General features: G+C 53.8%; 1 protein-coding gene across 10 annotated transcripts in view; it reads right to left on the bottom strand.

The window, feature by feature from the left end:
- Positions 1 to 27,797, bottom strand: part of HIF3A (hypoxia inducible factor 3 subunit alpha) — a 65,213-nt gene that overhangs the window by 10,981 nt on the left and 26,435 nt on the right. For 2 of the 10 annotated variants that reach the window (XM_053211380.1, XM_053211381.1), the window contains 10 exons: positions 14,074 to 14,264; positions 12,927 to 13,072; positions 11,191 to 11,275; positions 10,818 to 10,930; positions 10,191 to 10,399; positions 8,489 to 8,595; positions 8,127 to 8,274; positions 4,090 to 4,208; positions 2,877 to 3,067; positions 2,234 to 2,338 (listed from right to left, as the gene is read on the bottom strand). In XM_053211380.1, coding sequence (XP_053067355.1) covers positions 2,234 to 2,338; positions 2,877 to 3,067; positions 4,090 to 4,208; positions 8,127 to 8,274; positions 8,489 to 8,595; positions 10,191 to 10,399; positions 10,818 to 10,930; positions 11,191 to 11,275; positions 12,927 to 13,072; positions 14,074 to 14,264 — 1,414 coding nt within the window. Of the gene's footprint in view, positions 1 to 2,233; positions 2,339 to 2,876; positions 3,068 to 3,406; positions 3,525 to 4,089; positions 4,209 to 8,126; positions 8,275 to 8,488; positions 8,596 to 10,190; positions 10,400 to 10,817; positions 10,931 to 11,190; positions 11,276 to 12,926; positions 13,073 to 14,073; positions 15,472 to 17,877; positions 18,104 to 19,254; positions 19,335 to 27,797 lie in introns of those variants that run through there. The other 8 variants (XM_027037858.2, XM_027037860.2, XM_053211382.1 and 5 more) reach the window with 8 other exon arrangements.

Raw genomic sequence — 27,797 nt, 5'->3', positions numbered from 1 at the left:
AAAGCCTCTAGGAAGTACAGTAAAACCTTGGACTGCAAGGTAACTTGTTCTGCGAGTGTTCCACAAGACGAGTAAACATTTCTAATAAATTTTAACTCGATAAACGAGTGAGGTCTTGCAATACGAGTGTACATGATGGTGAATGTCACGTGATCACAAATGAGCCCGGTGGTTCTTGAAATTCGCTGATATGCGAGTACTTCATGTTACAAGCGCATTTTCGATGAATTATACGCGCAGACCAAGGTTCCACTGTCGTAGCAGTGGGTTCTAATCAAGGAACTTCCCATAGTTGCCCAACTGGATTTCAAAACTGCCGCGGGCCAGCGATACCTGTGCACTCTTCTCTCCCTCTTTTTTTTTTTTAACTTTAAAAAATGTTTATTTTTGAGAGACACCGAGACAGAGCACAAGTGGGGGAGGGGCAGAGAGAGAGGGAGAGAGAATCCTAATCAGGCTCGAACCCACGAACCACAAGATCATGACCTGAGCCAGAGTCAGACACTTAACGGACCAAGCCACTCAGGTGCCCCTCCTCTCCCTCTTTTTGACCAGGAGGATACATGGCATCACTCCATGCCTGTCCCGCCACTGTGTGTGGGGCATGTGGCTGGCTCATCACTGTCTCTTTAGTTCGCAGGCCAACAGAGGGGGAGCTTCACCACATCCGGACCTGATGTAGGTGATGAGATTCTGGACTCCAGGCTGACGCTGTCACGGGAAGACTTTGGGGGCACTTCGGAGGGGGTTGAGTATATTTTGCAAGAGGGAGAGACATGCATTGGTGGGATCCCCGGTGGTCCTTGCCTTTTGGTGTTCACCCTCCCTGCGGATGCCTTCTGCATTGTACCAGAATTGGTCTGTATGACCAATACAATTCGGTGAAGTGATGGTATGCTGTTTCTGAGATTAAGTTATAATCTTCTGTCTTGGGCTCACTCTTGTTACCTCTTGGATTCCTTGCCTTGGGGGAAGCCAGCTGCCATGCTGTGGGGACACTCAGGCAGCCTGTGTGGTAAGGAATTGAGGCCTCCAGCCAGAGCCAGTGAGGGACTGATGCCTGCCAACAACTACGTGTGTGAGTTTGGAAGTGGATCCTCTAGCCCCACATGACTCCCCTGATGGGAGAGCTTCACTTCAGCCTCATGAGAGACTCAGCAAAAACCATCCAGCTAAGCTGCTCCCAGATTCCCGAGTCTCAGAAATGGTGTGACATAATAAATGTTAGTCGTTTAAGGTGCTCAGTTCTGGGGTAATTTGTTAGGCAGCAATAGGTAACTAATATATCATGTCACTGTCATTTATCTAGCCACTAAATCAGTCATCCAAACATTATCCATCCATCTATCATCTAATGAACCAATGGCCTGTCTAACAACCCAGCCAAACATGCGTCATCCATCCATCCAATCCATCCATCCATCCAAATAGCTGTCTAACCATCACCCATCCATCTATCTACCATCATCCACCTAATGAATACAGTGGTCCATTCATTCATCCATCCACCCACCCATCCATCCACCCATCCACCCAACCATCCATCCATCCAAAAAGCTATCTAACCATCACCAATCCATCTATCCACCATCATCCACCTAATGAATACAGTGGTCCATTCATTCATCCACCCACCCATCCATCCATCCACCCACGCATCCATCCATCCATCCAATCCATCCATCCATCCAAATAGCTATCTAACCATCACCCGTCCATCTATCCACCATCATCCACCTAATGAATATAGTGGTCCATTCATTCATTCATCCATCCACCCATCCATCCATCCATCCATCCATCCAAAAAACTATCTAACCATCACCCATCCATCTATCCACCATCATCCACCTAATGAATACAGTGGTCCATTCATTCATTCATCCACCCACCCATCCATCCATCCACCCACGCATCCATCCATCCATCCAATCCATCCATCCACCCAAATAGCTATCTAACCATCACCCGTCCATCTATCCACCATCATCCACCTAATGAATATAGTGGTCCATTCATTCATTCATCCATCCACCCATCCATCCATCCATCCATCCATCCAAAAAGCTATCTAACCATCACCCATCCATCTATCCACCTAATGGATACAATGGCCTTTCTATCCATCCATCCACTCATCCCCTCAACAATTCCACCAACCTTCTCTCAGGCTCATACATGTCCGCCCTCAGAGCAAAGAGGTGAAGACTGTTCCTTCCGTGCCAGCCCTTACCTGAGCTATATCTAGATCTGTCTCCACAGCCTCAAGGTCTTTCCCAGAGGCCAAGAGTTTGTGTGTATTCTCCATGTCCATGAGTGGTTCATCTGGCAGATCGGCCTGTGGGAAGAGAGTAGACACTTAAGGAAATCTTGAGCCTAGAAAATATTAACAGTAAGGTAGTCCACACATTTGAGCTCAGAGGTAGGAGTGAGGGTCACATATCAGAGAGCTGGGGACCCTCACAATAACCAATGAGATGGCTACTTGTTACCATCCTAATTTTATGGATGAAGAAACTGAGGGCCTGCTTGTCCAGGGTAACACAGCTGGTAAGTGGCAGATTCAGGATTTGAATCCAGGTTTGTGTAATTTAAGACATTAGATGTTCTTGACTCTTTGAGGTCAAAACTCAGAGAGCCTGGATGCTTGGCCACAAGCAAGGAGAGGGGTCACCCATGCCAGTCCCAAATATCCCAGGTTTTGGTCCAGGCAACAGTTGAAGAACCTGGGATCTAGGTCTTAAACCCCAAACCCCATCTCACCCCAACCTCCCCACTGCACAGATGGAGAAACTGAGGCCCAGAGAATAGCAAGGTTCAAGCCAAAGGCCAAAGCAGCCTGGATCCCAAGGGTTCACATGGGAGGTACCGCTTACCGGAAGAGGGCTTTGGGGGCGCCGTGTGGCTGGGGGTGCGCTGGGGGTGGCAGCTACTGAAGTCCCGTCCAAGATAGGTGCCAGGAGGCGACGGAGGTCAGGGCTACAGAAGCTGCGGGGGTCAGCGGCCAGGGTGGCCTCGCTCAGGGCAGGGGGGTGCAGGAAGGCCAGGATCCGGGGACCAGAGGCATCTATAGGACACATCGGTGGGGAGGACACAGGATGGTCATCCAGGGCTGAGGGGCAGAGCCCCCTCGCCCCCAAACCCCAGGGAGCCTAGTTGACATTTTCAACAACAAATCAGGGTAGACACTGTCCACAGTGCTGGGGAACTGCGTTCTGGAAAACCCTTGTTGGACCAGGTTCTGTCTCTTCAGCTGCCAGATTGTGGTGAGGCCCTGAAGGGTCCTAGAGGGGCCAGTGTGGGGGAGGGGGCACGCAGTAGGCTCGGGATAGTAGCAACTGCCCAACGAGGGGGAAACGTTTTAATCTTTAAAATCAATACTGCTGGACCAAGGCACATGACTGACCCGATTCTCCAGTGGCACAGAACAGCAATCAGCCACTCAGCTCTGGGGGGCTTGCATGTTAGGAGAAAAGACTGGCCCAAGGCCCTCAAGGAGGTTCTAAGGTCCCTGGAGGTCAGTTCTGAGCCAGAAAAGGAAAGGATATCAGTGACCCCACACCACACCCAAGAGCACGGGTTGCCAGCAACAGCTTGAAGAAGGTGACGGCCTTGAAGAACCAACAGGAAAAGAAGTTTGCCCAGGATTGAGGCGTCAGGTGGGGGGAAGAAGGAAGAGGTAGAAAGGAGCCGGACTTGGGAGGGTAAGATGACTGGACGCCAATGAGCAGTGAGGTGGGAGCAGGGAACGAGCTGAAGGGTGGGGGCAATGGGGAGCCATGGCAGGATTCAGAGCAGAGGGGCAAAAAGACTGAAGCAATCATCCCGGGGACACAGAAGAGGAAGGATAGAAGAGAGAAGAGTGTTCTGGGCAGAGGAAACTGCCAGTGCAAAGGCCCTATGGCATGAGAATCTAGCATATTCCATGAGCACTAAGGAAGCTGGCACCACTCAGAGTGTGAGCGAGAAGGGGAGGGAGGCAGGAGGCAGGTCACACACGGCCCGGTGAGCCACACTATTAAAGCATTTGGGCTTTCCCTCCAGCATCCTGGGGCCACAACCCCTCCCAGTCCCAGCCCTGCCCCATACCAAGGCTGTCCCCAGGATCAGGGGCGTCCTTCTGGGAGGGGGTGCCCCGCTGAGCGGGTCTGCGGGAGTGTCGCTCGGTTTGCTCCAGGGACAGCACCACTCCGGTCTCTTCTACCCGGCTGGGGTACAGGGCAAGAAGAGGAAGTCAGGGAGGGTCCTCGGCCCCAGCCCAGGCAGCCCCCTCAGCTCATGTCCCGTCACGGGGAGGCAACCCCATGCAGGGGCAGGGCGGCATCGTGCAGAAAGTTATTTGCCACATTTACTTGTTTCTTTTAAGGATTTAATTTTTGTTGAGTGCTTTTTATTATAATAGCATTTAAAATAAAGTTATGTGTGTCTTCCCAAGCTCTCTCTGTGGAGGGAGACGGAAAAAACGAGTTGGCATTTAGCACAGCCTGGGTAAGGGAGGGGAGACAGGGATGGGGGCGGGGGGGGAAGGAGGGACAGAGAAGGGGAGGGTGAAAAGGCATAAGAACAAAATATTCTCTTCACATTTACTTATAAAGATATTCTCATAGATGGATTGATGAAGTATATATAGTTGATGTTCTTACCTTACCAAATATGAAGAATTCAGAGGGGTACATTTTAATGAATAAGATTTTATTTATGAAGTTTCTATTCCTAGACATTTTTCATATTCAAGGGAATGGGTTTATAAATATATCCTTCTTATGTCCCCCGCGCCTCCCTTCCCCCCAATCGCTAGCTGCCGAGACAACCCAAATGTTCGCTGAGCAAATTGGCTTTTGGAGAATTGGTCTGGGGGCTGAGAACCAGGCCCTCATTTGCATAAAAATACCCAGGATGGCAGGTGGATGGTTCTCCCACGAGCCCGTTTGAGACACTAGGACCCTTCCCCACCCTCACGGAACCCCTTCTGGGCTGGAAACATCCCCATTTAGGCTGGACCAAAGCCACCCCATCCCCTTTGAAAAACACAAGGCCGCACAGCCACACCTATACACACACGGTACACACAAGCGCAAACAGTAACACTCATATACACCCAAGTGTATACACAAGACAGCTGTGCATAAGCCATGCTCTAGGGCTCACACGTGCGTATTTGGCACAATCGTTCATTCCATAACCATTTCCTAGACAACGAGTATTGCCTGCTGGCTAAGAACAGCGGCTCGACAGCCTGAGGCCTGGGTTCAAATCTCAGCGGTGCCACGTTCAAGCTGTGCGGCCTTGAGCATGTGGCTGAACCTCTCTGTGCCTCATTTGCCTCCTCTGGAAAGAGGCAATAGCAATAACACCTTCTCCCCAGGTCGTTAGGAGGCTTAAATTGACCAACACACATAAAATGCAGAGAACCGGGCCTGGTACCTGGTGAGCGCTACATAAATATTTGCGATTCTTGTTTGTCGAACACCTACCAGGTGCCAGGCGCTGTTCTAGGTGCTGAAGATTCAGCGGGGCCGCGTAGGAATGAGTTGTATTTTTTTTTTAAGTTTTGTGCGTGTTTATTTTGAGAGCGCATGCGCACACGCGCGCACATGCGCACACGCGCGCGCACACGCAGGGGAGGGGCGAGGGTGGAGAGAGAGAATCCCAAGCAGGCTCTGCCCTGCCAGCACAGAGCCCAACATGGGGCTCAGACCGACGAACCATGAGATCGTGACGCGAGCTGAAATCGAGAGCCGGACACTTAACCGACTGAGCTACGCAGGCGCCCCTTGAGGCGTATTTTTGTAACGGAATCGCTTACTGCAGTGGAAGGAAGCTCAGGTCTGGAAGGGGAGGGATTTTTACACGACAGAATAGAAGTGCCCGCGTACACACAAATAGCTACCCAAGTGCACACCACACCACACGTGCGAAGAACAAGGATGATTAGTACCATAGGCTCCTTATGTCTCTGATATTAGGCAAACTCCTATTCATTCCTCACCCATTTCTGCCAACAAAACTGAACTTCCTGGGTCTGCTCTTTGCCTAGAGTGCAGAAGACTGGAATCACGGGGCCTGGCCACAGAAAGGCAAACCTTCACAATGAATGAAAGGGGTTTTGAGCAGAGAGGGGGGCAGGACCCCCTCTCCTTTGTAGTGACAAATGGCCAGACCTCTTTCCACATCTGCAAGTTATTCAAAGGTTCTGATTTGAAAAGGTGTGAAAGTGAGGGCATTCCAAAGGTAATGAGCCCCGTATTCTTGTGCAACACAAAAGACTTGTGCGGATGCACCTGTTACCCACTTCTGTTTTCTACCAGAACGCGTCCTTGATCAAAAAAGACACAGGGAAACTCCTGAGGCTTTAGAAACTCATACCATGAGCTGGAAGGTAATCTTCAGAGAAAAGCTGTAATTCACCCTGTCTTAGGTGCTCCCTTGCCGTCCTCGTCACAATGTTGTCATGGTGGGAAACTTCTAAATGCTTGATGCAGTGGGGGAAAGCCTGTACGCCCGGTAGAATGAAACAAAACGAGACAGAACCAGACAGAACGAAATGCTGGCAGCCGTGCAGAGGAACCTTCACGCTGCAGGTAGGAATGCAAAATGGCACAGCCTTCTCAGGAGATGGAATTAAACATACACTGACCATATGACCCATCCGTTCCACGCCTAGGTGTTTACCCGAGGCAAATGAAAACATGGGCTTACAAAATCTCGTAGGAGAACATTTACAGTAGCTTTCTTCGTAATCACTCAAAATTGGAAACGGCCCAAATGGCCTCCAACGGGTGAATGGATAAACCAACTGGTCTGCTGATATTCATACCACAGATCACCACTCAGCGCAAAAACGGAGCCACTGGGGCGCCTGGGTGGTTCAGTCAGTTGAGCGACGGACTCTTGATTCTGGCTCACGTCACGATCTCATGGTTCATGGGTTCGAGCCCCGTGTCAGGCTCTGTGCTGACAGCATGGAGCCTACTTGGGATTTTCTCTCTCCCTCCCTCCCTCTCTCTCTCTCTCTCTCTCTCTGCCCCTCCCCCCTGCTCTCTCTAAACAAACATCTTAAAAAAGGAGCTACTGAGGGATACCTGGGTGGCTCGGTCGATCGAACGTCCTGAGCATCCAACTTCAGCTCAGGTCACGATCTCACGGTTTGTGGGTTCAAGCCCCGCATCGGGCTCTGTGCTGACGGCTCGGAGCCTGGAGCCTGCTTCGATTCTGTGCCTCCCTCTCTCTCTACCCTTCCCCTGCTCAAACTCTGTCTCTCTGTCTGTCTGTCTCTCTCAAGATAAATAAGCATTAAAAGAAATTTTTTTAAAAAGGAGCTACTGACAAATATAACATAGATACAATTTAAATATATTATGCTAACTGAAAAAAGCCAGAACCAAAAGGTTACATACTATAGGATTCCATGAACATGACATTCCGCAAAAGGCAAAATTCTAGGGTCAGAGAACAGTTCGGTGGTTGCCAGGGACTGAGGGTGGGTGGAGGGGGTTCACTATGACAGAATGTTTTGGGGCAATTTTCTATAGCTTGATTGTGAAAGTGGTTACACAATCCCGGGCCTTTGTCAAAACTCATACAACTGTATACCAAAAAGAGTGAATTTATTATATTCCATTTTTAAAATGTTTTTCTAATGTTTATTTTTGAGACAGAGAGAGAGAGAGAGAGAGAGAGAGAGAGAGAGAGAGAGAGAGCATGAACAGGGGAGGGTCAGAGAAAGAGGGAGACACAGAATCCAAAACAGGCTCCAGGCTCTGAGCTGTCAGCACAGAGCCCGACGTGGGGCTCGACCTCACGGACCGCAAGATCGTGACCTGAGCAGAAGTTGGACACTTAACCGACTGAGCCACCCAGACACCCCTATACTTCAATTTTTAAAAGGCAGCAAAGCCCCCATGATTCTGCTAGATTTACTTTGATTTGAACGGACTCTTGTTTAATTTAAATTTAAATAGCAGGCACACCCACGCACATACCTGTGCACATTCGGTCACGCGTTCTGCGTACACGTACATGTGAATACTCCCTCTCACGGATGTGTGCCTGACACACGCACACACCTATCCACACACATGCACGCCAGACCCACACACACAGCCGCCCCACCCCCTCTCACTTACCTGATCAAAAAGTGGACGCAGACGATGCTCTCAGACTGGGGACCCCGGCCCCCTGACACCACTGTGGCCTGAGTCTGGGTCCACAGATAGCCACCACTCCGGGCCAGGAAGCGATACTGCCCCGTTACCGCCTGGCCCTTGCTCAGCACTGGGGAAGGGGGACAGGGAGGGGTCAGGGCCCCAGAAGGGGCAAACGGGGAGAGGAGGCTCTGGGGGCAGGGGGTTGGGGATGCGGGAGCCGGGGCAGAGAAGGTTCCTTGGGGCGTGGGGAGCAGGGAGCTGGTGTCTGGGTGGGGAGCGGGGCTCCCTGGAGCGTGGGGAGCTGGGGGGTCGGTCGCAGACTGCCGGGGAGTCTCACGTACAGGTGTGAATGCTCTGGCCAACGGCATCCGAGTCCAGAGCGTGGATGTACTCGTAGGCGGAGCAGCCGATCAGGTCATTGGGGCTGTAGCCAGCCACCTCCGCGATCCTGGGGTGGGTGCAGTGGGGCCTGGTCAGTTGGACTGGCTGAGGTGGATGGTGGGTGGAGGGTGGGGCTGGGGGACACGGGGGACCAGCCAGCAAGACAGAGAGAGACAGGGTTGTAATGCAGAGAAAGGGAGAGTAAGAAATGGAAAAAGAGGCGTGCTGGGCTGAATGACGGCCCCGGGAGAGATCCACCTCCCCATCCCCGGACCCTGTGACTATGAGGCCTCAGGTGGCAAAGGGGACCGTGCTGGGCACAGGGGATGATTAAGTGAAGGATCTTGAGATGTCTCGCTTCACCTGGATGATCCGGGTGTGCCCAGTGTGGCGACAGGGGCCCTCACAGAGGAATACTCTGTCCAGGGCAAGTGTTGATGGAGGCGGGGGGGGGGGGGGGGGGCGGGCCGTGTGTTCTGAAGTTGGAGAAAGGGGCCCCAAACCAAGGAATGGAGGAAGATTCCGGAAGTTTTTAAGGCAAGGAGCCTCCAGAAGGAATGCAGCCCTCGACTTTAGCTCCATAAGACTCGTTTCAGGCTTCTGGACCTCCAGAACTCTGAGGTCGTGACTGTGTGTCGTTTTGAGCCACTTGGTTTTGTGGTGACCACTACGGCAGCAAGAAATCAGTACGAGGTGGGGGTGGGGCAGGGAATGGGAAGAGTAAAGAGAGGGAGAGAGCGAAGGAGCAGGGAAGAGAAAGGAAGAAAGGAAATCACAGTAAGAGAGGAAAAACCCAATAGAAAGTAATAATGCTGCTGATGATTAAACATAGACACGTCTAGGGGCACCTGGGTGGCTCAGTCAGTTGGACATCTGACTTCGGCTCAGGTCATGATCTCACAGTCCGTGAGTTCGAGCCCCGCGTCGGGCTCTGGGCTGACAGCTCAGAGCCTGGAGCCTGCTTTGGATCCTGTGTCCCCGTCTCTCTCTGCCCCTCCCCCGCTCATGCTCTGTCTCTCTCTGTCTCTGAAAAATAAATAAACCTTAAAAAAATTTTTTTTAATCCAGAAATAAATAAACCTCAAAAAAAATTTTTTTAATCCAAAAATAAATAAACCTTAAAAAAATTAAAAAAAAATAAATCCAAAAATAAACATTAACAAAAATTTTTTTTCAGTAAAACCAAAATACGCTTCTCTAGAACTCTCTCCCAGGCAACACACTGGGTGCTCGGAACAGGTGCTCTAAGGAGACTCTGGTCACTTTCCGGGACAGATGAGAGCGCGGCACAGAGATGCGATAGCCTCCGGCCAAGAGTACACAGCCAGGCTTTAAACCCAAGCCGTCTGAGCCCAGACTTGCCATTCCCGAGCACAACTCCAGGGTGAGGGAAGGAGGGAAGATGCCGAAACAGGAAGGAGAGGGAGGAACAAAGACTCAGAGACAGACCAGGAGAAAACCCAAGGCCAAAAGACCCACAGAGGATTCACAGACAGCCACACAGAGACAGAGACGGATGGCATCAGAGACAGACGGAAGTGGACCAGAGGGAGAACAGTGGAGGCAGGGCAGGGGGCGGTGGATGGGCCGGAGCTAGGCATGAAGGAAGAGGAGGAGCTGGGCCAGGGGAGGGGGTGGGGGGGCCGCGGGGCTCCTGCCCACCTCTCATCACAGTAGGTGAACTTCATGTCCAGGCTGTGGCGGCTGAGGAAGGCCCCCCGGCCCAGCGGGGGCTCCAGGCTGCCCGGGTGGGGGATGGCTTCACAGATGAGGACCAGGCATTGCAGAGGCGGCTCCAAGTTGGGGCTCCCTTCGGGGGAAGTCTGCGCAGGGGGCTTGTAGGCCCTCATGTGTCCAGAGCAGTACAGCACCTAGTTGGGATGGGGGGGGCAGGCAAAGGCAGTGATGCACATGGGCCTGGGGTTCCCATGGGCCTGGGAGGTATGTCTCTAGGTGCCCCACCGGGAGCCGAGAACAAACCCCTGACCTAAGGAGGTTCTGATCCAGATTCTGAGACTCAGGGAGCTCTGAAGACCCCAGATTCCAGCCCCATGGAGACTCTAGGCACCGAAGGCTGAGGACCCCCCCCAGCTCCAGGCCCACAGGCTCAGAAAGGACACAAGGACTCCCAGCCTTCCGGCTCCACGGACACCCAGCCTTCTAGATTCAGCCTGAGGGTGCCCCACAGGATCCCCGCACTCGCAACATGCTGGGAGAATTTTCGGGCTCAGGCCCAGCCCCAGCAGGCCCCCAGGCCCCTCACCCTCCTCCAGGCCAGGCCCTGCCCACCTTCCAGGTGGCCGCCTTGAGGTTGAGGGTGCGCCCGCGGCTGGTGAGGGTACTCTTCATGCGCAAAGAGAAACACCGCTCGGTGGGGGCCTCTGGCTTCTTTTTGGACAGACCTGGGGAAGGGCCACAGGGAAGGGGGTGAGCGGGTTGCTGGGCGGCTCTGGACAGACTTGACTAAAGTCTCCCCGGCCTCATTCCCACAGTTGAGACCTGGAACCAGGGAGGGCCCCAGGGCTAGGGAGTGCTCCTTGCCGACACCCCAGGGCCGGGCCGGGTCCCCTCTTCCCATTTTTCGGAGTCTGGAGAAACGGGATATGCGGGGGGAAAGCCTCAGCTTCTATAACCAGGGGACAGAAGCCTCCAGGGAACTCACTCGGCCGGGGGGTCAGGGCGTCCTGGAGCTCCTGTTGGTCACAGGGGTGGATGAAATCAAAGATGCTGTGTCCGATGAGCTCCAGCTGCCAGGGAGGGAAGCAGGAGGTGTCTGGGAGGAGGTGCACTTTCACCAGGGCCTCTGACCCAACTCCTCCTTCCTGTCCTCACTGCCCCCCCGATTCTCCCCCCCCCCAATTCGTGAGCCTGGATTACTTTCCCAGGCTTTTCTCTCACTCACTCACTCACTCACTCACTCACTCACTCAGCAACTACTTCTTGAGGACCTGCTGTTTGCCAAGCCCTCTTCTAGATGGTAAGCAAAGCTGTGGCCACGCAGGCAAAATCCCTGCCTCTCGGAGCTTACTGGCTAGTAGGGGAGATGGCCGATGAGCAAACACATCAAACGCCACAGTTATAAAGCAAGAGAGGAAGTGATACGAAGAACATCAAGGTTAGGCAGTGAAATGAAGGGCTGCTATCTTAGAGGCAGTAGTCAGGGCCTGTGATAGTGAAACAAATCGCTGAGCCAAGCCAGCGAGGTGGTCATGTGGCTCTCTGGAGTGTTCTGGAAAGAGGGAACCGCAAGTGCAAAGGCCCTGAGGTGAGACCCCGTTCAAATCCCACCTGTTTGGCAAGCCAAGGACTCAGCGTGTTGTTTCAGTTCAGGCAATGAGCCTGGCGCTGGCTGGAGGGGCATCAGATGGAGGCAGATCCACACAGCTCTCAATCCAGTGGTGGTGTGGACCAGGGGAAGAGAGCTCTCTCTCCTCTAACAGCCCCTTTGTAGCTGGATTCAAATCCTGGCCCTGCCACTTCCTAGCTTCGGGGCCTTGGGACATTCACCTCTCTGAACCCCCAAGCTCGGGCTGAAATGGTACCAAGAGTGGGATAACAAAGCAGGAGATAGGCTCCAAGTATGGAGTCCGTTTATGTGAAACAGGAAAAAGAAGGGTAACCCTCCCGTGGGGCATGCTGTATGGATGAGCTGAAATCAGTTCCCCACCCGTATCTCCTGCCTCCCCATCCCCAGACCCCTGCTCAGGCTCCTCTTCTCTTACCCGGGGCCCCGCACCGCTCCCTGTGGGCCCTCAGCCTCTAATCCCAGCCTCCACCTCTACCTCTGGGCACACCTAGAGAGAGCTTTCCAAAACGTAAGTCCTGTTCTACCTCTCCCACAGCCTCTCCCCTGCTGAAAATCCTTCTATGGCTCCCCAGTGCCCTGGCAGTAAACCTGCTTTGGTCCTAAATTACCTAGCTCTGTTGACCTCAGGATTTTTTTTTTCCTCTCACCCCTCCCCTTGCACTCTGCACTTAGCCAGGAGAAGCATCTCGATTTCCTCCAAATGCTCTGTTTTATCTCACCTCTGGGCCTTTGCATATTCTGCTCCCTCAGCCATGCACATTCCCAGCCTTCGCTGTTCCCGTCCATTCGCCCTACCTTCTGACTGGCTAAGTCCTTGGGGTTTCAGCTCAGGTGTCTTCTTTTCCAGGAGGCCCTCGATTCCCCCTGAGGCTGGGTCAGGTAACCCCCCCCCACCCCTTCCCCTGGCTCACACAGCCCCCTAGGGTGCCCCATCCCAGCCCTGATCATTCTGAGTCCTCCTGTCTGGTGACACGTCTGCCTCCCCTCTGTATGGTGAACCCTGTCAGGGCAGGGCTAGGGCAGTCTCAGTCACCTCTGGATCCCGGCATCGCCTGCCCAGGGCCAGGCACAAGGCAGGCAGCGCCTCTCACCTGACTGAGGCCCAGGTGTTTGCTGACATTCTCCGACAGGTAAGCCATGTCTCCCTCGGCAGTGAGCACCATGACGAAGCCCTCCAGGGCCTTCAGGTAGCAGGCATCCAGAGCTTCTCCCCCTGCTCCCACCTGGTTCCACTCCCCTGGTGTCAGGGCCAGGGTGGGTGGGGTGTGTCTAGTCAGCCATGGATCCACCCTGGCCAGCCTCCCTCTGCCTTCCCTCACTCAGAAGAGCTTCTAGGTACCCCCAGGTGAGCAAGAAACATATGCCGGTGGCTTGGAGTCCCCAAGGAAGACGGCAGGGCCGCCAAGGATTGTAATCCTAAGGGGGCAGGGCTTGCCGGGGACACAGAATTCTAAGGCGGTGGGGGGCCTCCCATGGGAATAGAATTCTAAGGGGGGTAGGCTTCCTAGGAGGGCAGAATTCTAAAAAGATGGGATTCCCAGGAGATCAACATTGAAGGGGCCAGGAGCTCAAGGGCGTCAGAATTCTAAGGGGGCCGGAGACTCCCGGGGTGGGGGGGGGAGGGGGGTTCGGAATACTTGGGGCAGGACCTTCTAGATGGACAGAATTCTAAAGAAGCAAGGGCTTCCAGGTGACAGAATTCTAAGGGGGCAGTGCTTCCCAGAGAAATAAAATTCTTTGGGGGCAGTGAAGTCTTGTGGGCTCCACATTCCTCATAAGTCCTGAGGATTCCAAAGTGTGTGTGTGTGTGTGTGTGTGTGTGTGTGTGTGTGTGTGTGTGTCAAAGCCTCCTGCAGGGTAGAATTCCAACTGGGTGGGAATTCAAGAGGATGGCTAAGGGGAGGGGTGATGGACCTAGGGAGCTGGGGAGGGTACTCTCTCAAGCAGGCATTAGAAATCGGGCAGCTAAGCCTCCCCGGGGGATTCGTTGCAAGAAGGTCTCCCAAATCCTAAGGGCTGAAGCACCACCCCAGGGAGTTAGCCGGCCTCCTATTCTTCAAGGAGGGCCACCTAGAAGGAGGTGGGGCTTTCCCAAGGGGCGGGGCCTCACGTGAGAGACTACGGAGAGGGCGGGGCCCCGCCGGGGAAGCACCTCCCAGGGGGTGGGGCCCCGCCGGGGAGACGTGGGGGCGGGGCCTCGCCGAGGTGGGACCCCCCCCCCCGGGGGGCGTGGCTCACCTGCGGCGCAGAGGCGGTGCATGCGCAGGTAGCTGATGGTGAGGCGCATGATGGAAGCCTTGTCCAGGTGGGCGCTGACCCCGCGCGCGAAGGGCAGCGTGTGCGCTAGCTGGTACAGCACCTCGGTCTCCTGGCTGCGCCGGCTGCGGGCCGCATCCCGGGACTTCTCCTTGCGCAGCTCGGTGCTCGACCTGCGGGCATCGGCAGCGGTCACTGGCGGCGCCCCCGGAAGGGAAAGAGTTGGATGGGACATGCGCGCGGGGCGCTGCCACACGGGGCCCGGGCTCACAGAGGGCAGGGCCGCGACCGTGCAGGTCCCGCTGTGTGGCCCGGGCGAGTTCCCGGAGCTCTCTAGGTCCGCGAGGGTTATACACCGGGGCAGCTCCCCGGCCGCGGGTTTTATCTGTCCCCGCGCCGGCGCTTGCTGCCCCCAGCGCCTTGCTTCTCTCCGAGGCGTGCCTAAGGGCCGCTGTCCCCTCCCTGACTTATCTGCTGTCAATTCCCCGGGCCCGGGACGCCTGGGGGACAGGGTGGCCTCCTGCTGGGAGAGGGCCGGCGGAGCTGGCCCCCAGCCAGGGAAGGGAGGAGGCATGATGTCAGCAGCCTCCAGGCCCCCTACCCTACAGCCTCCCGGAACCCTCTCTCCTGCCCTTTCCCCTCCTCAGCTGAGCTGAATCCTCAGAATCTTAGAACACAGATCTCAAAGTCCAACCACCCACCACCAGGGGCCCTGCCGATGTGACACAGCAAACCAACCCGTGTTCTGTGAAGCCAACGGCTAACCACTCACCCCTGCCCTTTAATCCGATTTCAAATGCCTGACTTCTGCACGTGGGGTTGGGGGTAGACGGATGAGTACTGTTTTGTCACAAATATCTGCCACTTATCCCGCATGTACTGTCAGTCCCCAGGCCAAGGAGGTAAAAGACCTGAACCCACTTAGACCTCAGACAACCCCAGCAAGAAGGCAATAATATTATCCCCATTGAACAGACGAGGAAACCAAGGCACAGAGAGGCACAGCGCTTGCCCCTAACGAGTGAAGCCAGGTTTGAACAATGGTGGGCCTGAACTCTTCACGTTTCTCTGTTCTGTGGCTCTGGGTTTATCTCCAGGTTAGTGCTTCTCTCTGCTACCGCCACTGTCTTAAGTGTCCAAATCCAAACTGCGTGGTTTTTTGAAAAAAGAAAAATTATAGAGTATATTACGTATAGTATATATAATCTTCTCCCTCTCTGAATACACACACACACACACACACAACACACACGTGTATATATGTGTGTGTATATATATATATATCTCAAACTCACGAACTGTGAGATCATGACCTGAGTCGAAGTCAGACACGTAACTGACTGAGCCACCCAGGTGCCCCTATATATATATGTAATTTTTTTTAAGTAGGCTTTAGGCCCAGCACGGAGCCCAGTGCAGGGCTTGAACTCACGACCCTGAGATCAAGACCTGAGCTGAGATCAGGAGTCAGATGCTTAACCGACTGAGCCATCCAGGCGCCCCTAATCTTCTCTGTACTTATCATATTGAGAGAGCCATTAATAAGCAGCTATAATTTGCTAAACATGCATGTGTCTTGCACTGTCCTAAGTACTCTGCCTATGTGTACTCATTCAATTCCAGGAGGCACTTTAAACCTCCATGTCACAGAGTGGAAACTGGGGCTCTGACAGGGAAAGTCCTTTGCCCCAAAAGTCACAAAGCCAGTAACTGGGAGAGCCGGGATTTGAACTTAGGCAGTGAGGTTCCAATGCCTTCATTCTCTGATCCCTTCCTGGTGACCCAGCCCAGGGAAGCAGAACTAACTCTAGGAAGGGAGGTTGTCCCTTCCAAAAACCAGAGGCCACTCCTGGGGATGGCATCAACCTCGCTCCCCAAGCAGACCTGAAGCCCCACCCACAGGCACGGATGGGGAGAGGAAAGGGGACTGTCCTGTCAGGCTGCTGGGGGAAAAAACTGCAGCCAGTGGGAGGCACAGAAGGGGGCAGGCTGGGTGGAGGGGTGGAGGGAGCCAGCAATCACCACCCCCCCATTCCCTCCCTCCTGGCTGGTGGGAGGCAGGGGCCTCCAGTCCTGCTCTGCCCAGAGGACATTCCGTCCTGTCCCGTTCTGTTCCAGCCCTGTTTGTCTTCCTGCCCAGAGGGTGGGGGTGGGCGGGCCTCCCTGAGCTGGGGGCCCAGAGGGAGGGAAGAGGGAGTAGGAACAGGAATGGGGGTGGGGCTGGCCCCCCACCTCCCGGGCAGCTGGGCTCTGTAATCCTGTCTGTGGCAGACTTCGATAGAAGGAGCCAGCTGGTGGCTGCGGCAGGACCCTCCTTCTAGCTCCCAGCCTGTTCTCTGGATGTTCTTCTGACGGGAAGTGTGGGCCTCTCACTGGCTTCAGAGCTGCCTAGGTCTCCGGGCCTGGGTCTCCGGCCTTTCGTTAAATGGGGTAGGGACTTGTTCAGCCTTTCATTAAACAGAGTAGGGACTCGTTCCTCAGGTTTGGGACTCCCACTATGTCCTAGCTGTGTAACTTTGGACAAGTCGCAGGGCTTCCCCCGAGCATCACAATACAACCTCACAGGGTTGTTTTAAAGATGAAATGAATTACCATACGGCAAGGACTCAGAAGGGGGCCTGGCGACTGGGGAGTCCCAGGAGAGACTTAAACTTTCTGTTATCCCCTCTTCGTCCACATTAGGAACGGAAGGCTGAGTAGCCTCTTGCGCACCAGGGAGGCCTGTGGTGTGGTGTGTATGTGTGTGTGTGATTACACACGTGACTTTCACACACCTAGGGGGTATCCTGCTCCAAAGATCGGTTCCCTCACTGCTCCTCATCCTGATGTGGTGCAGTGGAGGGGAGGGATGATCCCCATCTTCCAGGATATGTGACTGAGTCTCAGAGAGGCAGTCACTGACACAAGGCCACGCACCCAGGAAGCAGATGAGCTGGGATTCGAACCTGACTCTGGGGCCTGTGCTCTTAGATGCCATGGCTTGGGGGGCATGTCCACCCCAGGGGCCCCTGCCCTGACCCTCCTTGGCCCCGTGGCCTCAGTCCCTTCCCCGTGTCCCACCTCTGCTGCCTCCGGATTTCCCCAGCTGGCCAGTCTCCCCAGCTGGCCCCATGCCCAGCCCTGGTCCAGCCCCCTGGCACTCTGCCCGGCTTGGGACGTGCAGCTGGAACCCGGCCACCCTTCCTCTGTGTTCCAGCAGAGAACAGGGGGTGGGGCCAGGGCCTGGAGGCCCCAGGGTGAGGCCTGGGAATGGGGGCTGGGGCCCAGTGCCCCCCCCCCACACACAACCAAGAGAGGGAGAAGCCCACCTCTGAAGAACTTGCCACCCAAGAACACAGGCATGAGAAAGTAGGGAGACCCTGTGCACACTAAGGGCTGCCCTTGGCCCTCTCTCTTCTGACACTGAGTTGGGTATTGGGGGTCTTGCAAAAAGTGTAGCGGATCTAGGGGGGCTTTGGTTGTATCTGGGCAGGGACCCTTCTTGACATCGTGAGGCCAGAGGCAGGGTTTGGGTTTGAGAAGGGACTCGGGGTGGGGGCCAGTCAGGAGGAGTCTCTCTGCCTCTGCCTCTGCTCATTCCGGAGGATGTGGTAATCCAGTGCGGTGCCTGTACCCAAGGTCCTATCTTCTCCAGGAACCCTCTGATCTGGGGCGTGGTGGGGGGAGGGCACCCGGGCCCTTATACCCATCAGGAACTTCCCAAGAACATCCCTTCCCGGGGTGGGATGGCAGTAAGCCTGAGCTGGAGGAAGGGAAGGGGGTGACGAGGTATGGGGGCCCACTCACCATCACCTAGGCCCCCTTTGGCCCAAGTGCCATCCTAGGGGTGCAGGAGGGGACGGAGCGTGGCTGGGATCCGGGTGCGAGTTATGAGAGGGTGGTGCACAGCACTGGGATGACACCACAGGAAAGGGTTGGCCTTGGTGGGGAAGGGGAGCGCCCCAGCTCAGCCAAGGGGGCCCCCACCCAGCCAGGAGGGGGCGCTGGGAGGGGCTGGGCTGAGGCTGGCCCAGAAGGGTTGGGATGGAGTTCCCTGGCAGGCCCAGAGCCAGAGACTGGAATAGAACTGAGGGGGGAACGGCTTGGGGTGGGGGGTGGTAAAAAACATGGGGGTGTGGACAGATCCAATCAGACCTGTGAAGCCAGGGAGGAGGGAAGGGGGTGAGGCTTCCCGGATGCTTCAGATTGGACAAGGGAAACCGAGGGCCTGCAAGATTTTCCAGGGTCCCATGAAAACATGGCCAGATAGACACCCCCCTCCCCCCCCCCCAGGGCAGCAGACCCAGAGCACCCAGCGGATCTGCACCTGCTGGGAGGGGGTCACGGAAACCTACGCTCCGGCCAGGAGGACCCAGCTGAACACTCCCTGCTTGCACAGAATCAGACACAGCACCCTCTGGGGTGGGGTGGGGGGGGGGGGATTCCCTAAATAAGGCTGTGCCATGGTCACAGGCACTGAGTAGGGGTGGAGGAGGGAGAGAAGGGGCTAGGCTTTGGGAAGTGGGTCGGGCTGTTTCCTTGTTATGAAAAGGGGTGCCTCTACCTTTACCAAAAGGTCCCGGGGAAGGTTCCCAGATAGCTTCTGAAAGGAGACCCACCTCTGCTTATTTCTAGGGGACCCAAGGTTCGCAAGACTGGCGGGGGGAGGGGGGGAAGCATCCAATTATAGGAGATGTCTCTTCTCTTGAACTCAGAATCTGACTTCCCATTCCAAGGGGCTGTCTATATCTGTAATAGCTGTATACACCCCAAGATCCCAGGGATCCGGTTGCAAAGAACCACCTCAATTCTGGGAATTCGGAGGCCGGTAATGTCAACATGTGGAGGGAGAATGCCTTACGTAGAAGCCCGGGAACTGCTCGAACACCAGCACCCCCAGTTCCGTGGGGGACCCCAACCAGGTGGGAAAGCGAACTCGGGGCAGCAAGAAAGTGGGGATCACGGCCCTGAAGTCACTCCAGGCTAGAGGGGCGGGGCAGCCGGGGACTTGGAGGAATCCCCCTCGCCTGCACTCGGGTAGGGTGTAGGGTGCGGCGGGGATGTGCCTCCAACCGCGCGTCCCGGGGCGTCCTTGGCCGGCACCCGCACATCCCCCGCCCGGCTCAGGGGTCCCTAGAAGGAAAGCCCCCCGACTTCCATCATCCCCGCCCCGAACCCCCGTACCTTACGCGCTGCAGCCCCAGCGCCATGGCTCGCCGTCGCCGCTCCGGAGCCCTTCGAGGCCCCTCGCCCCCTCCCCTGGCCCTGCGAGCCCCCTCCCCAGCTCCGCCCCCCGCCGCACCGTTGGCTGCGGCGTGCCCGGCCCGCGGCTCTGGTTGGACGATGGGTCTGTCACTTCCGAGAAAGAGGCGGGACCAGAGGCGAGGACCTAGAACTCCGGAGGCGGGGGGGTATACCGCGGCACACACCGCCCCCCAGCCACACCCCTCGCCGCGGACTTCCTCGCCAGTGTCGCCCGCAGGGTCCCCGGGCCGCGCCTCCCGGCCCAGCCTCTCTCGCCAAGTTCCCACACCAACCCTCTCCCGAATCCACCCAATTCACTCCGACTCTTACACCGCACCCCCCAACTCTCACCCCCGGCCCGGCCCTCCATTTCCCACCCCCGGTGGGGCCCCTCAGACCACCGTCCCACCCACTCCCAAGTCGCCCAGCTCTGCCCTTATCCACTGGCGAGAACCCCCGCCTCTCGCCACCCCCCACTGCCAACCGCACCCCAGCTCTCCAATCCCTCCCCCAATGGACCCCACCATTCCCTCTCGTCCGCAGCCCCCTCTGCCCCCATCCCTGCAGCCAGTATCCCCACCTCACCCCCACTCCTCCAGTCTGGCACCCTCTGCACCCTCAGCCCCACCTTCTTGCCTCCCTAACTCCCTTTTCAAGTTCCCACTGCTGAATGATCAAGTTTATGTCAAGTAAATATGTACAACTCAATCACACCAACTTTTTAAAAGAGCTGAGAAATGCTATCTACTAGCGAAGTAAGACGGGAAGGTTACAAGGTCACCAAGGAGTGGCTAAAGCATTAGGATCGGATTGGGAACAGACTGTGTGTGTGTGTGTGTGTGTGTGTGTGTGTGTGTGTGCGCGCGCGTGTGCGCGCGCGCATGTGTGTCTGTGTGTTGGAGGGGAGCGGTTTACTAATCCACGGCCGACCAGTATTCCAGATGCAGCTTTGGACAGGGAAAAGGATACTATGGCCCAAGTTTATAGGGTTTGCCCCTTCCCAGCATCTCACTCAGTTTACGAGTGGGGAACCACTTCTCTCCCTTCTTACTCTATTTAAATTTGAATAGGGCTGGCCCTAACCCTCCCCGCACCTGCTCGGGGACAGGAGGATCCAAACCTAGCCAATCAGTTTATTCTGTTTCCCTGGTCACCGTGATTGGTTCAGGGAAGACATGGGACCTAACCCTAGCCCAGTGAGAACCAACCCAGAGACATTTGCTGCAAGGAAAGAAAAAGATTCTGTATTTCTGCTGGAGTTGCCCAGCTGGTGGGAGGTGACCCTGGAGCAGATGGGGCTCACCCTGTCCCCAGGAAAGAAGAGGCTTTGTGAGATGAAAGTCAATACAGAAGAAAATGAAAGTTTGCGAAAGACAGTCTTGACATCAGCATCTGGGTGCCTGGATCCAGCCATTCCTGAACTCCAAGTTAATCTCAGAACCATTATGGTGTTTGGGGCTGTGCCTGTTGTTAAATATAACCTTATTCGTTGACTTTGTGCTTAGATTAGTATGAGTTGATTTCAGCTGCTTTCACTCAAAAGAATCTTGATAAACAGAGAAAATATCTCCCAGGCTCCAGTGTGGAGGCACGTGGGGTATGAGAAAACAAGAGGCCTAAATTAGAAAGGGCTGCAGGGGAAGCAGTGTCCTACATGCGGAAGCAGGGGCTGTGCAAGTCATAGCAGAGAGCCAATGCGAGGGATTGACAGAGCCCAAGGGAAGCTGGCACTTGCTAAATACACATCAAAACAGAATTTAAAAATACGTACGGATGCACCAGGCATCTACAATCTAGGTTAGCATTAACTTGGCGGTTCCTGGCAGCTAAGGCAATGCTTGAAGTGGGCTCCGACTACAACCCGGAGCGTAAAGAGAAGAGGTGGGAGCTGGTGGTGGAGGGGTGCAGGCAGGTGAAATCCAACCAGATCTGAAAACCATGAAAGAAGGCTGGGCAATCTCCTGAAGGCACTAGGGAGCCATGGCAGAGTTTTGAGCAGGACAGGAACACAATGTGTGCCTTATAAAGATTCCTCTGGCTGCTCTGTGGAGCGTGGATGGATGAATACAACACAATGGCAATCGTAGAACCTAGGTGACACGGTTCGTGTTCGTCACCATGAAATCTTTCAAATTTTCTATATCTTTGAAAATGCTCATAAAGAAACGTTGGGAGAAACAAATGTTCAGGAGGCCAGAGGGACATGGCTTGGAGATTGATTATTTGGTTGTATGGATGAAGTTGTGGTTTTGTTGTTGTTGTTTTGTTTTGTTTTGAATATGCTCTGCCTTGGGCAAAGGGAATCCTCTGTTTTCAAGGTGAGTTGAAGTCTTTTCTGTCCTTCTCTTCCCTCTCCCCTGGATCTATTTATCCTACAATGCACCCACCCCCTCATTCATTCATTCATTCATTCCATTTATCCCACACATTTCCACGGAATGACAAACATACCGTTGTAGGCATTGGGGATACAGTGGTGAACAAGACAGGTCAAGGTCTCTGACCTGCCTTCACGGAATTTACACTCTGGGCAGACAGACTATACAAAGAGACATAAGTGACATACATAGTATGTTATATTGTGACAAGTGCTCTAGAGAGATGTAACCCAGAGAATGGAGGCAGATAGTGATTTTTGGCGGAGGGGGGGAGGGGGGAGCTATAATTTTATAGTTTGATCATGGAAGAGCTTAGTGAGAAGGTGACATTTGAGCAAAGACTTGAAGATGAAGGGAAAACCCTGTGGATTTCTGGGAGAAGACTGTGCTAAACTAAGAGAACAGCAAATGCAAAGGTCCTGAGGTTGGACCGTTCAGGGCTCAGCAAGGAGGCCGGTGTGGCTGGAGCTGAAGAATGGATGGGGAGAGTGGGAGATGAAGTCAGAGAGGTGGGGTAGGGTGTAGGGTGGGTTTTTAGGTTTTCCCTGGACTTGGGCTTTCGCTGTGAGGGAGATGGGAGCACGGGAGGCTTTCGTACAGGGAAGTGGCATTGGAGTTAGGTCTGAATGAAGTCCTCCTTCCCTTCCCTTAAACGAAAGAACTAACTATAAGCTCTCTAGTTTCTGAAACAAACCACCGCCCGAGGTTTATTTTGCTCGTGAACTGCCATCCGAGCAGGGACTGGCGTAGACAGCCGTCTCTGCCCTACCTGGCCTCGGCTGGGGCAGCTCAAGGGCTGTGGGCCGGAAGGATCTGAAGCGTCCCCACCCACCTGCCCGGCAGTGGATGCCGCTGTCAGCTGAGACCTCATCGGCGGGCTGGGGCCGGAACACCTACAAGTGACCTTTCCACGTGGCAGCTTGGGCTTTCTCACATCATGGCTTATTAATTTATTTTGAGAGAAAGAGAGGAGCAGAGACGGAGAGAGAGAATCCCAAGCAGGCTCTGCGCGGTCAGCGCGGAGACCCGGGCGGGGCTCGAACCACGAACCCTGATCAGGTCATGATCTGAGGGGAAATCGAGAGGCAGACGCTTCACTGACTGAGCCAGCCAGGTGCCCCTGCCACACTCTTCATAAGACGGTGTCTTGGGGACTCAGCACGAGCAGAGGAAGGACAGAGAGAGAGAGGGAGACACAGAATCCGAAGCAGGCTCCATCCAGTCTCTGAGCTGTCAGCACAGAGCCCCATGTGGGGCTTGAACCCACGAACTGTGAGATCATGGCCTGAGCTGAAGTCAGATGTTTATCGGACTGAGCCACCCAGGCGCCCCAGAGAGCCGTTTCTAAAAAAAAAAAAAAAAAAAAAAAAAAAAAAATATATATATATATATATATATATATATATATATATGCATTTGATAGAAAATAATATCACCTGGGATAGATTGGATTATTGTTTTCCAGTCTCCATTCCCTCCTTGTTATAGAACCACCCGTCCATGATTTTCCCATGTGACCATGGAGGCTCTCCTAAGCAAATGGAACGCATTCCCTGGCCCATTTGGTCACGTGACATCGCTTGGCCAATCAGAGGGGAAAGATGCTGTTGTCGGTATACACACACAAGACTCCACGGAATGTGGTGTGCCCCCTGTTGGGAGGACACAGTACCGATGAAATACTTCCACCAGAATAACTGAACCTGCATCTGATTAAGCTCCCGGATGTAACCATCCGTTTACAGGAAAGGCAGTGGACGGACGAACACATTAAACAACACTGTGAAAGAACAATCAGCCAGATGTAGACTGCGGGCAACTCTAGACCAGCGTTGCCCAACAGAACTTTCTAAGTTGATGGAAATGTTCTAGATCCCTGCCGGCCCAAATGACAGCCACTGGTCCTGTGTGACTACTGAGCACTTGAAATGTGCTCAGGGTGATTGGGGAACTGAATTTTTTTATTTTCAGTTTCTGGGGTAGCTCTTTCTTTTTCTTCTTTCTTTTCTTTTTTATTTTTTTTAATGTTTATTTATTTTTGAGAGAGAGAGAGAGAGAGAGAGAGAGAGAGAGAGAGAGAGCACGAGCAAGGGAAGGACAGAGAGAGAAGGAGGCATAGAATCCGAAGCAGGCTCCAGGCCTGGAGCTGTCAGCACAGAGCCCGATGTGGGGCTTGAACTCACAAACCATGATATCGTGACCTGAGTCGAAGTCCGGACACTCAATCGACTCAGCCACGCAGGTGCCCTTCTTTTTTTTTTCCCATTGAGGCAAAATTCACATAATGGAAAATTAACCGGTTTAAGATGTATATAGTTCAGTGACATTTAGTATATTCACTGTGTTGTGGAACCATCACTTGTATCTACTTCAAAAACATTTTCATCAGCCCCAAAGAAAACTTGTCACTCACTTGTCACTCTTGTCTCTGCCCTCTCCAGCTCCTGGCAACCACCACCCTACTTTTTGTCTCTATGGATTTATGTATTTTAGATATTTCATGTAAGTGGAACTGTACATTATGTGGCCTTTTGAATTTGGCTTCTTTAACTTAGCACTATGTTTGCAAGGTTCAGACAGTAACCCAGGGTGAGCTTGTATCTCTACTTCATTTCTTTCTATGGGTGAATATTAGTCCATTGTATGGCTACACGACAGTTTGCTTACTCATTCATCAGTTGATAGACATTTGGGTTGCTTCTGTCCTTTGGTTGTTATGAATGATGAACATTCATGGACAAGTATTTGCTTGAACACCCATTTTCAATTCTTTGGGGTATACGCCTAGAAGGTGGAATTGCTGGTAATTTCTAACCTTTTGAGGAACTGTCAAGCTGTTTTCCACAGTGGTTGTACCACTTTATATTCCCACCAGCAATGAACAAGGGTTCCAATATGTGCACATCCTCACTAACATAAGGACTATGGATCCATGATGATGAGGAAGGGAGAGGAGCCCCCCCCCACCTACTTCTACCTGAAAGTTAGTTGTCCACTGGACCCCACCCCCACAGGGACACGTGCTTCTGGATTAAATTGGGATTAAAGTGTATCTACTGGGGCACTCGGGTGGCTCAGTCAGTTGAGCATCTGACTCTTGATTTTGGCTGGGGTCGTGATCTCCGGTTCGTGAGACTGAGCCCCACATCTCTGCTTGAGATTCTCTCCCTCTCTCTCTGCCTCTCCCCTGTTCTCACTCTTTCTCTCTCTCAAAATAAATAAACATTTTTAAAAAAACCGAAGTGTATCTTTGGTTTCTTTTCTTCTCTGAATTGATAATAGAAAGCTGCTTGCCTTCTGCTCTTCTAGCTTGCTGAGTGCCTGCCCTGGAAGGATGGCAGTGTGTCCCAGGAATTGGGGGAGGGGACTCTCCCCTCACAATTAGAGGCCAGTGGTTAAGGATGCTCAGTTTGGAGTTTGGGAGGCCTGGGTCAAATCCAGGGTCTGCCACGTACATGGTGTATGACTTTGGGAAAGTTACATAGTGTCCTGGTATCTCAGTTTTCCTCGTCTGGATGGTGGGGATCATAATAGTCCCTACGTCTTAGACTGTGGTGTGGATTGGGGGTGGGGGGGGCAGAGGGAAAGAAAGAAAGAATCTCAAGCAGGCTCCATGTTCAGCGCAGCGTCCCACACGGGCCTCGATCCCACGACCCTGATCCCACCTGAGCCAAAATCAAGAGTTGGACGCCCAACCCCCTGAGCCACCCAGGTGCCCCTGTGGTGTGGATTTGATGAGAGCAGGCATGTGAGTGTTTCGCACAGTGCCCGCCACCTGGCGAGTTCGCGGTATTAGTTATCATTCACTCGGTCATTTACACGAGCTTTAATGATACATCTACTCTCTGCCCGGTGGAGCGTCAGAGAATTTCACCGGAACTGTCCCTGCTGGCCAAGGGGCTCCAGCCTGGAGGGTGGACGAGAAAGGCTCAGACGGGCACTTTCACTACCCATGTACGTGTCCACGCGCATACGTGTCACGTGGATGTCGGGGTCGCACAGGTAGGGGTCACAAGACAGGATGGTGTTAATGCACGTCAGTAACAAGCCACATGGCGTAGACCTTAAGACTGAGATCTGTGTCTTAGCCTTAGACAGGCCTTGGTATGCGCAGGCTTGTCGACGTGGGCGCGCGGGTGAGCATTGGCATGAGTGTGCATCTGGGTTCCGTAAAGAAGGGCACCTGACATCAGTGAAATGGGAGGCAGCTCGCGCGCATGCCTAGATGGTCACACGCACGGAAGGGTCTCACGCACGTCCCAGGTCCCTGTACAGATGCTCGTGTGCATGTCTGTGTCGGTGCAGGTAACTGCCCCGGGCCGTGGGATGATGGGTGGATGCTGTGGCCCAGGTCCCCCTCTGGCTCCCTCAACACCCCGCCGCCCCCCGCAAGAGAATCTCCCAGGGCCCTGAGCCCCCCAGCTCACCTGCTGACACTTCTTACAGCTCACTGAGCAGCCAGGGCGTCCCAGGAGGGTTATGTACGTGTGTAAGGTTTCTGGCCATTGGTGGCCGGGGCCAGGGGCTCCCAGCTCTTGCGACGCCGTTGCACGGCCCTGACGAGGAAGGGTTTCCTGGGTCCTCCTGGAATCGGTACGTGCAGGAAGAATCTGTGACTGTCAGAGGCTACAGCGACTCCTGTTTCATAGACAAACGGCAGGAATTTGGGGCGCGTGGGTGGCTCAGTCAGTTAAGCGGCTTCCTGAGTCTGAGCCCCACTGTCAGCTCAGAGCCCGCTTCGGATCCTCTGTCCCCCCACCCCCACCCTGTGGCCCTCCCCCCTCTCAAAAATAAATACACATTAAAAAGAAAAAGAAGCTGGATCTTTAAAAAAAAAAAAAAAGCAAGAATTTAGTTCTATTTTTAATATGCTGTGTATTTTCCAGAAAAGCAAGTCCATGTGAATCAAGGGAAGATCATACTCTGTTTGGGACAGCAGTTGCTATTGGGGAGCGTTGACTGTCTCGGAGAATCACATCACCAACATCCCCCCTCATCATGATATTTGAATCCCAGACAACAAAGCTGACCCCTCTGCTTTGGCTTCTCCTGCAACCCACATGGACATACGAATCGTCTAATTTAGCCCTTATTCCAAAATGTCAACGGTAAAGAAAAAAATAGAGACATTTGACTAAATCTTGTCCTCTTCACCTTAAATCTGAACCTGTAATTCACCACGGGGCGCCTGGGTGGCTCAGTGGGTTAAGCGGCTGACTTCAGCTCAGGTCATGATCTTAGGGTGCATGAGTTCGAGCCCCGGGTCGGGCTCTGTGCTGGCAGCTCGGAGCCTGGAGCCCGCTTCGGATTCTGTGTGTCTCCCGCTCTCTCTCTCTGCCCCTCTCCCGCTCGTGCTCCGTCCGTCTCCGACTCTTCAAAAATAAAGAGACGGTTAAAAAAAAAAAAAGTTAAACTTCCAATTCGCCAAAAGCAGGAGCATCTGGCTGTGTTATGGCTGTGAGCACTGACCTAATGGAGCACCTTGTATTTCTTGTAAATTACAGGCTCCCCATCGGTCATTCACAATCCCCAGATCCAAACAACTGAAAACGAAAGGTTTGTCTGAGTGGATGGCAAAGCCTGACCTGATGCTATTTTTGGTAATCGGTATTTATCCCACTTTGATGTGGCCAGCCCGCATGTCCCTGCAGAAATACTAAAGTGCCACCCTGACCCCAGCTGGGCTGTCACAGTAATGCACCATATATGTGCGACGCCTTTTTAAGACCTAACCACCTACCCCCTCAGTTCTTAAACACGCGCATCTGTGAAGGACTGTACGTGGTAGTTTTTCCTTTGCTTCTTTTTTTTTTAAATTTTTTTGATGTTTATTTATTTTTGAGACAGAGACAGAGTCTGAACAGGGGAGGGACAGACAGAGAGGGAGACACAGAATCTGAGACAGGCTCCAGGCTCTGAGCTGTCTGTCAGCACAGAGCCCGACGCGGGGCTCGAACCCACGAACCGTGAGATCACGGCCTGAGCCGAAGTCGGACGTTTAACTGACTGAGCCACCCAGGCGCCCCTCCTTTGTTTCTTTATATTACAGACAACTTCTCACAAGGCATTTCAGTTAGAGATGATATGCACGGGTAAATTATGCTG

The sequence above is a fragment of the Acinonyx jubatus genome, chromosome E2 (assembly GCF_027475565.1).
Source record: "Acinonyx jubatus isolate Ajub_Pintada_27869175 chromosome E2, VMU_Ajub_asm_v1.0, whole genome shotgun sequence".
NCBI classification, from domain to species: Eukaryota; Metazoa; Chordata; class Mammalia; order Carnivora; family Felidae; genus Acinonyx; species Acinonyx jubatus.
Note: the sequence above shows the minus strand (reverse complement) of the source record. Positions and strands in the feature narration are given on the sequence as shown.